The sequence below is a fragment of the Myxine glutinosa genome, chromosome 10 (assembly GCF_964187855.1).
Source record: "Myxine glutinosa chromosome 10, kmMyxGlut1.1, whole genome shotgun sequence".
NCBI lineage: Eukaryota > Metazoa > Chordata > Myxini > Myxiniformes > Myxinidae > Myxine > Myxine glutinosa.
In genome coordinates this window covers 110,010,708-110,022,686 of record NC_136270.1, presented here as the reverse complement: position 1 = coordinate 110,022,686, position 11,979 = coordinate 110,010,708, and the positions used below count along the sequence as shown (strand labels likewise).

Sequence of the window (11,979 nt, the reverse complement as noted above, 5' to 3'; positions counted from 1 at the left end):
AATCATTGGAATCTCCCGTGATGAAGCTGATTCTGAGGGCCTTTCACTCTCTCACTGCAGGGAGGTTGGTGGTCTTCCTATCTTCTACCGACTCCTCTCCGGCCTTGCATTCCCTGCTTTGTGTGTGTTCTGTACCCTAAATATTCCTGCAGGACGCACAAGATCTGCCAGCAACCCTCTTCTGGTTAAATTGCCAAAATCCAGACACTCTGCTCACCTTCACGCTTTCATTCCTCTTTTTTCCCGCCTCTGGAACAAAATCCCACTCTGCCCTTCAGGTCTTCAAAGCAGCTGTTCACCACCATCTCTTAACTTCCCCCATCCAAAACCATGATCATTTCTACCCCTGTTAATCCACTACAAACCCACCTCTTTCAAATTACCTGTTTTCTTTCCTGAAAGTCTTTGTAGTGTCCATCTTGTTTATGCCATGTATCCTGCCCCAGCCGTCTCCCTTCCACAGATCTCCCGATGTCCCTGTTCTCTCCTGTTGTTGTGCTTCCCCTCTCTCCCCCTCCCTTTACTATATGTCCGATGTGTTCGCTCTTACATGGATGCTGACTTAGTATATCAAAAAACAACAACAACAACAACAAACAATTCGATGATTTGGAAATTCATTTCCTTCTATCATTAGGAAACTGATTAAAGAAACACCTGCCATGATGAGTTGAATGAAGACACAATTGTCTCATTTTAACACTTTATGAAGAGTTTTGTTGAAAGGCTCACTTATTCGAGTCGGCTGTCATGAGAATGATTCAAGTGTCTTGCTTGAAAGTTTATCGATTTTGTGGCATAAATACGGTGATCAATTATCCTTTCAAAATGCTCATTTTTAGTTGATAGCGGAGGTGAGATTTTTTTTTTTTTGAATTGATGTTTTCTATTTGTCTTGTGTACAGATGAACCTTTCAAAACAAAAAGAAAATCGAGATAAAATAAATTCACATTCACCTAACTATCAAAACCATCCAGAAAGCAACCGACTTGACAACGTATACGGTTAACTCACCAAATAATTTGTTATTATGTACTACTCTAACAACAACAATTATTCTCAACTTGTTGTGAGGTCGGCTCAGGGGAAGGTTTTTGCCCCAAGCCTTTCACGAACTGGCTGGCCAGGCCTGCCTGAAGGTGGTTTGGGCAGAAATGTGTAATTGTTCAGGGTGCCGGCGATAACTTTCTTGCTATTCACGAAAGGCACCATGGCATCTTTGACGTCCACCGAATAATGCTAGCAGGCAGGACATCCGGTTTAACGCCTATCCGAGGGACGACAAACTTGGTGATACGACGCCCTGCCTGTGAAGCATCAATGCCACAATCTATAGTTTTGTCTGAATCCAACAATTACTTTTTGAGATATCCGGATCACGGACAGAAAGACAGGGGTGAAGACACAACCTTCGTCCACCTTCGGTGGCAGAGGTAATATGCCATGACCAATAATTTAATTAAATAAAGCGCGTGGACAATAATACAGCAACATAGTGATGCTTTATACGTCCGACCATCTTTCTAATAATCCCATCATCCATCCTGCGTGAGCGAACCCTATACAACCTCCAGAGCAAGTCTAGGAAATAACCAGTATCTCTACCTCATCCATTACTCGTGCCTTTTCTCTTCATTTCCTGGTGTAGCATGTTTGTGCAAGAGCCTTGGTTTGACCACAGAGCATATAGGAAGGATGTGTCAAACATTTATTTATTCAGTCACGTGGAGGTGTTATTCACAAGGTACTCGTAAACAGCCAGTGTTACAAGCTGACAAATTTGCAGTGGCATCCAAAGAATGCAGTTTTATGATTGAGCAGGTGCATGTTTGTTATCCTACAATTTTTTTTTCTCGACTTGGCCTTGGCAGTGTATCTGGTTCTATCAGCACTCCAAACCAGCGAAAGTATGCTCGCAGTGGCTGCTTCCCATCATCTTGCTTTCCATATGTATTGGTAAATCACATTGCTGTGAATAAATTCAGTTGTTTGGCAACAAATGTCTCCGGAACACAAGGCAGGTGCTTCAAATTTGGCGACGAAGTTCTTCTTGAGCATGGGGAAGCGTACTCTAAAAGGCCCTGAAGGGCGAGATGTATTATCTTCTAAGTCACAGGTCATCGGCCTCTCGATCGGGAGTCTTGGTAATCCACGCGGTTTGCTCTTTGAGTTATCGTGATGGTGTCGGACAAAGTGCAACAAGTCAATGCACAGAGCTCCATGCAAGCTGCAGAGGAGGCGACGGATGAGGAGGCGGATTGGCGAGTCGGAGAACCGGGAACAGCGAGCGCGATGGAGAGCAGTCAGCTATGTATTCGGATTGACAGATGACACCGGCACTCGGAGCATGGTTGGAATCACGCTGCCAAAATGAGGTTCAGAAATTGAATTTCAGCTGAAGATGGTTCAATTATATCTGGGGATAAACTGTTTGTTGGTGGCTCGGCGCTGTCCTGGCCCAAGAAGATGAGCTATCAAGGTTTTGGTTTTCCTTTCATGGAAAATATTGATTTTGCTCTTCCCAAATGTTGTTAAGGCTGATTCTAGTGTGTCCTTTATTGGATTTATGAGGTTGGCGAATATTGCAATGACATCCAAAACAGTGATCCTATTGAGGCTACAATGGAAACACATGCTGTTTCACTTGACATGCTCATTACAAAAACATTCTTGAGGCAAGAACAGTTGCCAGCTTGAAAAGAATTATGGGCGCATTGTAGATAACTTTATATGTCCTGTCATTCAAAGGTAAAGTTAAACGCTGAAAAAATATAAGGCATCTTTGATGAAAGCAATATCCAGCATTGCTTTGCGGAACGCGGCCTCAGGGCTTGGAGTTTAAGTCACCTGCTTGCTGTGTCATCTAATTCTGATATAAGCAATACTGGTTTAGAGGGCAATTCCGATGCAGGAAATCGCTTGTGTGGGTAAAATATGTGAATTGTTTGGCATACCAGGTGTTCTCAAGGCACCCAGTTGTGGTGGCATCAGAGGTGGTCTGTGCTGAAATAGAGACGTGATAAATATACTTAGCGGACCCCATCCGTCATATTGACAGAATGTCAGATTTTGAGAAGTGTATAGTCACAGCTGCTTCTCATTGTGCTAGTGTGTCTCAACCATTGCTCATGTGTACTTAGATTGGGACGGTATGATGATTGGTTGATGGCATAATATTGAGTACCTAATAATTGATGAGGTCATAATAAATGACACCATTTTGGCAAAACTAATATAAATCTCTCAACTATCTCAGTCTTTCAATCCTTCTCGGCAGCTGAAGGATGCATGCGTTCTTCCACTTATTGCTCCTTGTTAAACTCTCAAATTCAGACTCTGTCCATCTCAACTCTTTTATTCGTTGATTATCCCACCTGGGGAACTGCCCTCCAGAGTCCTGTCTATCCCATTCTTCCCTCCAGGGTTACAAGGTGGCAGTGCACTACCACATCATGTCTTCTCATCCACTATCCTTACCCACAATCCTTTTTTTAAAACTCATTAACCTTTCCAAAGCAAGTCCTCTTAATTGACACTTTGTGTTTCCTCACTGCCTCTCTCGCTCCTCTTTTCCTGTTTGTTCACTCCCTTGCTGTGTCCAAATGTTGTCCAACACCCCACTGTCATTCCACACCTATGTCTCCTTACTTTTGCATGAGCCTCAAATTATTTTGCAGAAGGAATATGAGAATATTTTACCAGCCTCCATGGTGTAATTGTTAGAGCGTCCTCTCTGAGTCTGGGAGGTCGGCGCTTTGAACCTTGGGCGAGTCGTACCAAAGAATCAAGAATAGATTTGTGCCTAATTATTCATTCTATTATAAAAAATTAATTCAAAAAATTTAAAAAATGATAAAATAATAGATAAAATTCAATAAAATTAAATTAAATTAAATAAAAACATTAAATAAACAATTAATTCCAAAAAATTAAATAAATAAATGAAATGAAATTAAATAAAAGATAAATAATTCATTATTAAAATAATTGACATACTATTTTCTTTTCAAAAAATAACAACTCAGCATTTGAAAAGGATAGAGAACAAACAAACAACCATAAGTTGGTAAAAAAAAAATAGCACAGGCGTTGATTGGTCAAATGGCCTCCTTCAAAAATTAGATGGAGCCCAAAAGAAAACAAAAAAAAACAAGAATCACCAGCAAAATATTTATTATAAGCCTTTGCATTTTGCTTAGCAATGGCGGCAGTTATTTTGTTTCATAAACAATTGATTGCTCTCTTTGGCTGATGGACCTTTGTAGCTGTTGCAATTCGTCAGACAGATTTGCTACTCTGTCATTCGAGAGCCAGGCCAGACGAGGTTGTAGACACAAACTGCGCTACCATTGCCTGATTGTGGGTCCGAATTGACAAGGACGCTTTCAAAATGCACTCCCCAAAGTCTGCGTCGCAGAAGACAATTCCAGGGTGCCCTGTTATTTATAAGGCCCTGGATGCAGCGTCCGCAGTGCCTTCCTCCACGGGAAAATGTCAAAAAGCAGATGTATTGAGCCAGCCGCTCTTCCTCATGACAGCAGGGTTGCTTATTAAACCGGCTCGTCAATTTCGTCAATGAACAGCGGACCTCTTAAGACGACGCGGAGTGCTTTTATTTCATCGCTTCGCAAATGTAAGCAGATGGCAGGTTGAAGATTGTTTGTTTGTTTCTTAGGGCAAACAGACTCGATGCTATATGCCATCGGGCCCTCGTTTGTTATCAAGCGCACAGCTTGTTGAATGTGAACTGTCACATCCGTCGATGATTTGGGTCTCCAGTGTAAGTTGCATTTGCGGAGCTTCAGTCGGACGGTGGTGATAACCTGCATTGATTTCTCTTTTAAGGTGTGGACATCTGGCGTGTTAACGTAGGCAGCACGTGACTCACCTCAACGATGATGCTTTGCACGTGTGCGCAGGTATTTCATTCCATCTCTGCATCGGTCAGATGCTGGCTCGTACCAGTGCGTGGTGAGGAACCGGTTGGGCACCCTTCTCCAACGCCGCACCGAAGTCCTGGTCGCCTGTGAGTACAGATGCTGAATGCATCATTGCACTGGCCTGGCAATTCTTGACTTCCCTACAGCTCGGTTATTCCAAGAGTGGTGGGAAATAGGGTGCTGAGCTGTCGCATTAACAAATGTGCCCTCAGAAGTTGTGTGGGTAAATTGGTCCTGCATGTGAAGTGACGGTTTCATGATGTGCAGTAAACGGGCTGCCCTTTCCTGCGTGAAGGGGAAACTATTTAATGAGGGAGTTATTGCTGAGCCTCGGTGCAGTTGAAGGAAACAAACAGTGCACGTAAAGGCTCGCCCCAGCCGGGCACGGTAAATCCTACTCTCAGGTTTGATTCTGCACGACCTTGCGGCTTGTCGGAGTTTTGGGTCGAGGTCGAGTTTGATCACAGGGCACTATTACAGATCTTAAAGCAAAACATGCACATTGAAAAATAACTTCTGAATCTTTGATGAAAACCTTATTTTCAAAAGATGTCAAAACCCATCAAGGGATAGATTCCCTTCGATATTAGCATGGCCAATGGCTCTAGCAATATAATTGTACAAATCGTGTATAAATTATACACTTCCTGACCCCAAAAACATGAAAAACTAGAACTGCACTCGGTAGCGCGCATACCTCCGCCAGGCTGAACAGTTTATGTTTTGTATCCACGGATAGGCCGGATCTGGATTCGGACCTGAAAAAATATAATCCGCTTGTTCTTGTCACCAAACCAACTCGTCCACCAAGTTTAGTCATAACTCAGCCACAACTTTTTAAAATATGTTATATATCACTTTTCACCCGATCTCTCATTGGTGAAGAATCACTTAAGAAAATTAAATAAATCTCGTATCCAAATCCATATTCAAATCTACACCAAAATTGAATCAAGTCCCAGTCCACCAGGTATTTAAAACAGCTGTTCACCACCCTCTCTTATCTTCCCCCATCCAAAGCCTTGATCTTTTCTACCCCCGTTAAAACACTCCAAATCCGCCTCTTTAAATCCCCAACTTCTTTCCTGAAATTCCTGGTAGTGTTCATTTGCTTTATACTGTGTACCCCTCCCTCCCTCCTCCACCAGCCCTGCCCCTTCCACAGATCTACCGACGTCCCTGTTTTCTACTGTTGTTGTGCTTTGTGCTTCCCTCTCTCCCCTTCTTGTCTCCCGCTCCCTTCATTGTATGTTTTATGTGTCTGTGCATGTTTTCATGTTCAATGTGTTAGCTCTTACACGAGCCTCGATTCTGTATATATGTAAAAAAAAAGTCTTCCTTGTCACATACCCAACCTCTCCACCAAGTTTCGTCCAAATCCATCCAAAACTTTTGGAGATATTCTGCTATATGTCGGTTTTTGCCCTATCACTCAATGGTGAATAATCACAAAGAATTCTACGGATCCGAATCCGGATCTTCACCAAAATCTAATAATTTCATACTTGTCACATACACTACCTCTCCGTCAAATTTCATCCGAATCCGTCCACAACTTTTTGAGATATCCTGTTCACAAACAGACAGACAAACAGACACTGGTGATAACATAATGTCCATCCACCTTCGGTGGCGGAGGTGATAAAAAAAATGCAAGAAAGGAAACCATTGGGCAACAACTTGTGTTGAGCCGAGGATCGAGATTAAAGGATAACATTGGAGTGGAAGGATCTGCCACATGATGGTGTATTTTAAAAAATCGATCACGTGATACACCATATGTTCCACGACATCACGATATATAGCGTTCGAGACTTGAAGGCAATATAATAGACAGCAATCATGGGAAAACGATGATCTCGTTGATTTTTCACGAAGAAAATTACGGTGGGTGTCCTTGAAACTGCATGACTCGAACTTCTTTGACAATACCAATCATCTAAACCCAATTCCGTGAATGGTGTTCCAGAGATGCCTTGGAATGACACCAGAGCTTATCCAAAGGTATCATAACTGCACAAATTGCTCATGGATGAAATGCCTGCAAATACAACGGGGTATTTTGTCGAATCCATACCCTGATGTTTTGATGACCAAAGATTATACTTCTCACTATTAAAATCATTATCTAATTGATTTGGTCAGTCACGGTACATGGTATGGAGTACTTTAGGCAGAACAACGATTGCGAATTTTGCGATTACAATGGAGTCAAGATGAGTTTGAAAAACAGAGTTGGAAGTTCAACAAAGTACACTTTGGTGTGAATGTGAGTTCTCACATGTTGGATTTTGTTCATGAAGAGCAATCCTTTTCGCAAGAAGAGTTCATGCGAATAACACCTGTCTTGAGATGCAAACATCACCGTGAAATTCATGCAAACCCGTGGACCAAATTGTAACCACTCATCCCAACTCTCTCTTCCTCATATGCAGTAATTTCAATTTCCACCATGCCAATTTGCTGGGTGTTGGTATCTCCCTCACAGGCCATGACACTTCAGCAAAGGGCTTATACAGTGACTCCATGGGACTTGACTCGATATATAACCTTTCCCACCTGGATTTCTCCCAATGGCAAATCTCCCTTCTGGTCATGATGGCAAACTTCCACGCAAATGTCTCCTGCTCTTCCCCTGCTGCAATTGGATCATATGATGATGTGCTTGTGTAATCCTTGGTCAATGATGCACCAAGATACTCAAACCTATTTCCTTGTCTGATCTCCTTCCCCTCTAACCTGATATTCATTTCTTTTCTCTGCTGCCCAACCCTCATCACCCTCATCACTCCATGCTCATTTTCAGCCCATGTTTCTCAAATGCCTCCTTCCACTCCCCCGGTACTTCCTGCATCTCCCACCCATTCTCCACCACAACAGCCAGATCGTCCGCATGCAATATCCTCCCCAGAATATCTTTCATGTTTGCCTTCCTGCTTACCAGCTCCATCGCCATGATAAACAGGAGTGGGGTGAGAGCACTTCCTTACCTCAAACCGATGTTCACATTGAAATCCGCAGACATCCCAGGAACAACCAAACTCTTCCTTTCATTCCCTTGTACATCCCTTCCACCAACCTAACTTCTGCTTCTGGCACTCCCATCCATATCAGTGTTGCCATCACCATCTCTCTCAGGACAGTGTCTTAGGCCTTCTCCACATCCATAAATCCCAATGCCATTTCACTTTGCACCTCCATCCTCTTCTTCACAATCTGTCTCAGTGTAAACATTATATCTGTCATTCCCCTACCCATTCTGAACCCCTGAGCTGCTCTCTTTTTTGTATACAGAATCGAGGCTCGCGTAAGAGCTAACGCATTGAACATGAAAACATGCACAGACACATAAAACATGCAATGAAGGGGGCGGGAGACAAGATGGGGAGAGAGAGGGAAGCACACACGCACAACAACAGAAGAGAACAGGGACGTCGGTAGATCTGTGGAAGGGGGAGGGCGGGGGGATGAGGGAGGGGTACACTGTATCATCATACTAAAATACGCTATTTCTGTCTGTCTGATGAATATTTGACCCCAATACATTCCGTCGTTACGTATCCAATCTCAACCAAACTTGACAGGATGACTAAGGGTTACAAAATGAAGGTTGCAGTGCATTCATTTGCCCCCCTCCCCAAGGGGTTCTCCCCCCCCCCCCCCCCCCCCCCCGAGCAGGGTTTCCCCGCCATTGCCGTCAATGGATTTGCGTGTTGAGGTGAAAAATAAAAACATAACAAAGTGTGAAAAAAGTGAAGGGGTCTGAATACTTTCTGAATGCACTGTATAAGAGAGCTGTTGGTCGGTCCGTCTGTCTGTATGTGTGTGTGTGTGATGTCATTTTTCTCAGAGATGGCTAAATGAATCTTTGTCATACTTTCAGAGGTTCATCAGTGAGTGCCTGGGAGTGTTTTAGGCAAGAAAAAAAAATAAAATAAAAAGAATAATAATTGAAAAAAAAAACGTTGGTTTTTTTGGATTAAAAAAAAAATCGCTCTATAACGCCAAAGCCTTGTTGATTAATGACATTTATATACAAGTACACATTCGCATAAATAAATACAAAACAATCACCAGACATTTGAACACAAATAAATCAAACAATTCCGGAAGTGTATGAAGTTGTTAGTAAGGCTTCTTCTTCTTCCTAATCGGCATTACACTTAACTCTTCCTAATCGGTGATGAACGGCACCATTCACCAGCATATATTCAACAAAAACGTGAAATTATGATTTGACATTAGTGGTGGATTCTGATTTGGATGTAATTGCTTTTCCATTATATTTTCTCTCATTTCAAAAATGTTAATGTTTATTTTTCTCTTGAGCAACGCCGGGTACTCCAGCTATAAACACTTATATACTTTACTCAGGGTACAAATACAAATACAACTTTGGCTGGGGGGGGGGGGGGGGGGGTGGAGTAACATCGGCTATGTGGCCGCGGCCTCATGCGGGGGTGTGGGCGACCGGAAGAGGGGTGTAAGTTCTCTATGTAAATGTGTACCGTGTAGCGCCACCTAGTGATTGTGGCAGAGGGTATTACAATTTAAATTTCCTTTTTTTTTACCTTGGCAACGCTGAGGTTAGAGGGCATTACAAGTTTCTTTTTTTACTTGGGCAACACTGAGGTTAAAGCACTCTTTGCATGGGTAAATGTTTTCTCCTTCTCAACGCCGGGTACTCCTGCTAGTAACTCATAAGATAAAGCTTGTTGCTGCAGTAAGTCCTCACTGTCATAGATGCGCTCCTGAAAAATGTGACATCTAATGAAACAACGTATATTGTTGGTTATGTCGCATAAAATATTGCGCTAGTTAGCTGAGATTGATCTTATCGTGTTCCCAATCCATCGGATCACACACCACGCCGTTTCTGTGAACAGCTCAAATTTATTGGGAGCTCACGCAAAACACACCGAGTCCAAGGAAATGAGAGAGCGAAGAGGAAGAACATGTGAGCGATCAAGGCACAACCGAGCATGTGTGGGACAGCATCAGTTGATGTCACATCCTAAACAGTAAAACAACAACAACCAATATTGGTGTATAGTAAGGGCATTTAATGAGATATTTCACAAATCTGTTAACTAAATTGTTACCAAAAAATTTCTTCACCAATATGTTTGTAAAGGTGTGTAATAACATGTGTTAAAATGTTGAAGTTCAACTCCCGTGGGAAACCCAGAAAAAAAGCTGTTGAATTCGGGTACCGAAAAATTATTTTCGAGAATTTTTATTTTTTTTAATCGGCCCTTAAGTAACTTATGAGGGGTCAAATAAGGGTTTTTCATGATTCTGAGTTGATTGTTAACATTTATATTTTCACTTTTACATTTACACACAAAGTAGCTTTTATTTCACATACATATATAATACTCAAGAGTTATTTCTCATTCACAATGTCAGAAGTTTCAACAGTTATTGTCTATGTCTTCTTCAGACTCAACAACATCATGACTGCAGTTTCTGCATGTAATGCCGTTACAGACTCCACAGGCCGAGATGCACGTGACCCCATTCTTCTTGCAGCTGCATCGCCGGTTGCTGCAATCTCCATGACAATTACAGCTCGTGAACTGCAATAGCTCCTCAGGAGCCGTGGGGTCCAGTGTTGGAACTGGCTCATACCCATGCACACCTATTGTCCATCCATAGTCACTGGGGTTCAGAGACATGCTCTGTAGAAGGATCCAGTCCCGGGTCTGCAAGTAGGCACGGAGTGAATGTTGTGCAGCTGCACCCTCTGTTGGAGGTAGAGTCTCTGGTTTGATCACTCCTGCCGCTGCCCAGAGTGTGTCACCTGGAGTGAGGAGTGGCTGATCATGAGCCAGGGAGGAGGAAAGCTCAGCGAGGGGGAGAAACATGATCGCGTTCGTTCCTATCTGTTTCCTGTTCGTAAATGGAATAATCTTTACTTCAGTTCCTCTCAGGATCTTAGCTTTGTCGAGTGCCTTCAACTTCACCCAGGGGAAAGCTGCTGTTGTCTGTGGATCTGGCAAAGGTGGTGCCGGAGAGGTGACTTCGATCCAACCCATTGAGTGAAAGGGAGTGTTTCCGTGAATAGAGACAATGTTTAAATCTATATTGTCTCCAACAAACTGAGTGACTGCATTGTTTGTTTCCCCAACCTCCATAAAGACCACCTGATCATTACTTGACAATTCACTTTCACTGGCTGGCACTTTGGCTGTCATCACTGATTGATCCTCAAGCGCAGTATCAACCGCAACCTCATCATTGATCTGTTCATCGGTTTCCTCCACAATGGTGTCAAGAGTGCCAGAAGTATCTGGAACATCATCTCCACTCCTACTATTAAGGAAGCAGTATTTGTAGTTTTGTGTCTCCGTGTAAGACTCAGTGTATCCCAGCCGGTGTAACTTGTTGAGCATCCATTTTGACCCAAATCTATGATCAAGTTGTATGGCAAGCCCCATTTGGTGTGGCAATACTCCAGACCGAGGTCGACAGGCCTTAATAAAATTCTGCCCCCAAACGGCAACTCTTTCGTCTGTCTTGACAATCGGTCTCAAGAACATCTGAAGGCTTGCAGGAACAAGTGTCAGCTGACTATCGATGTCAGTCATACTGTGTGTGGTGGGGTATGACTTTGGACCTAAATCAATCAAGGCAATATCATTGGATATGAACTTGAGTGCCGTCTTTATGATCTGAGTCTTCTCATCTCCATGGTCAAGATTAGCATGATGCCCTCGCAGAATATTGTCGGTGCCATCTTTGAGACAGAGTACATCTGCCCTTCTTTCCTGTGTTGTGAAATACAAGGTGTCTTCGTATTTCTCTAGAAGTTTTATCTTTAGCCAATGCTTTGAATAAGAAAGGCTCTTCTCTGGTGACTGATCAAACTCCTGCGGCTTTTCATGGACTTGGTCCATGTTCATTACCCCATGCTCTAATTCTGAGTCTAACCATTCGCAGAATTCAATAAAAACTGCCTCTCGCTCCTCATCAATACTCCTCTGTCCTCTCTTCCTTTTTCCTTCCTCATCAGTCTTGGACAAACTGTCACCTCTC

At 42.9% G+C, this 11,979-nt stretch overlaps 1 protein-coding gene across 1 annotated transcript in view; it reads left to right on the top strand.

Annotated features, from left to right (window-relative positions):
* Nucleotides 1–11,979, top strand: part of SDK2 (sidekick cell adhesion molecule 2) — a 990,523-nt gene that overhangs the window by 328,779 nt on the left and 649,765 nt on the right. Inside the window, exon 3 of the mRNA XM_068126284.2 lies at nt 4,921–5,027. Within this exon, the coding sequence (XP_067982385.2) occupies nt 4,921–5,027 (107 nt within the window). The remainder of the gene's footprint in view (nt 1–4,920; nt 5,028–11,979) is intronic.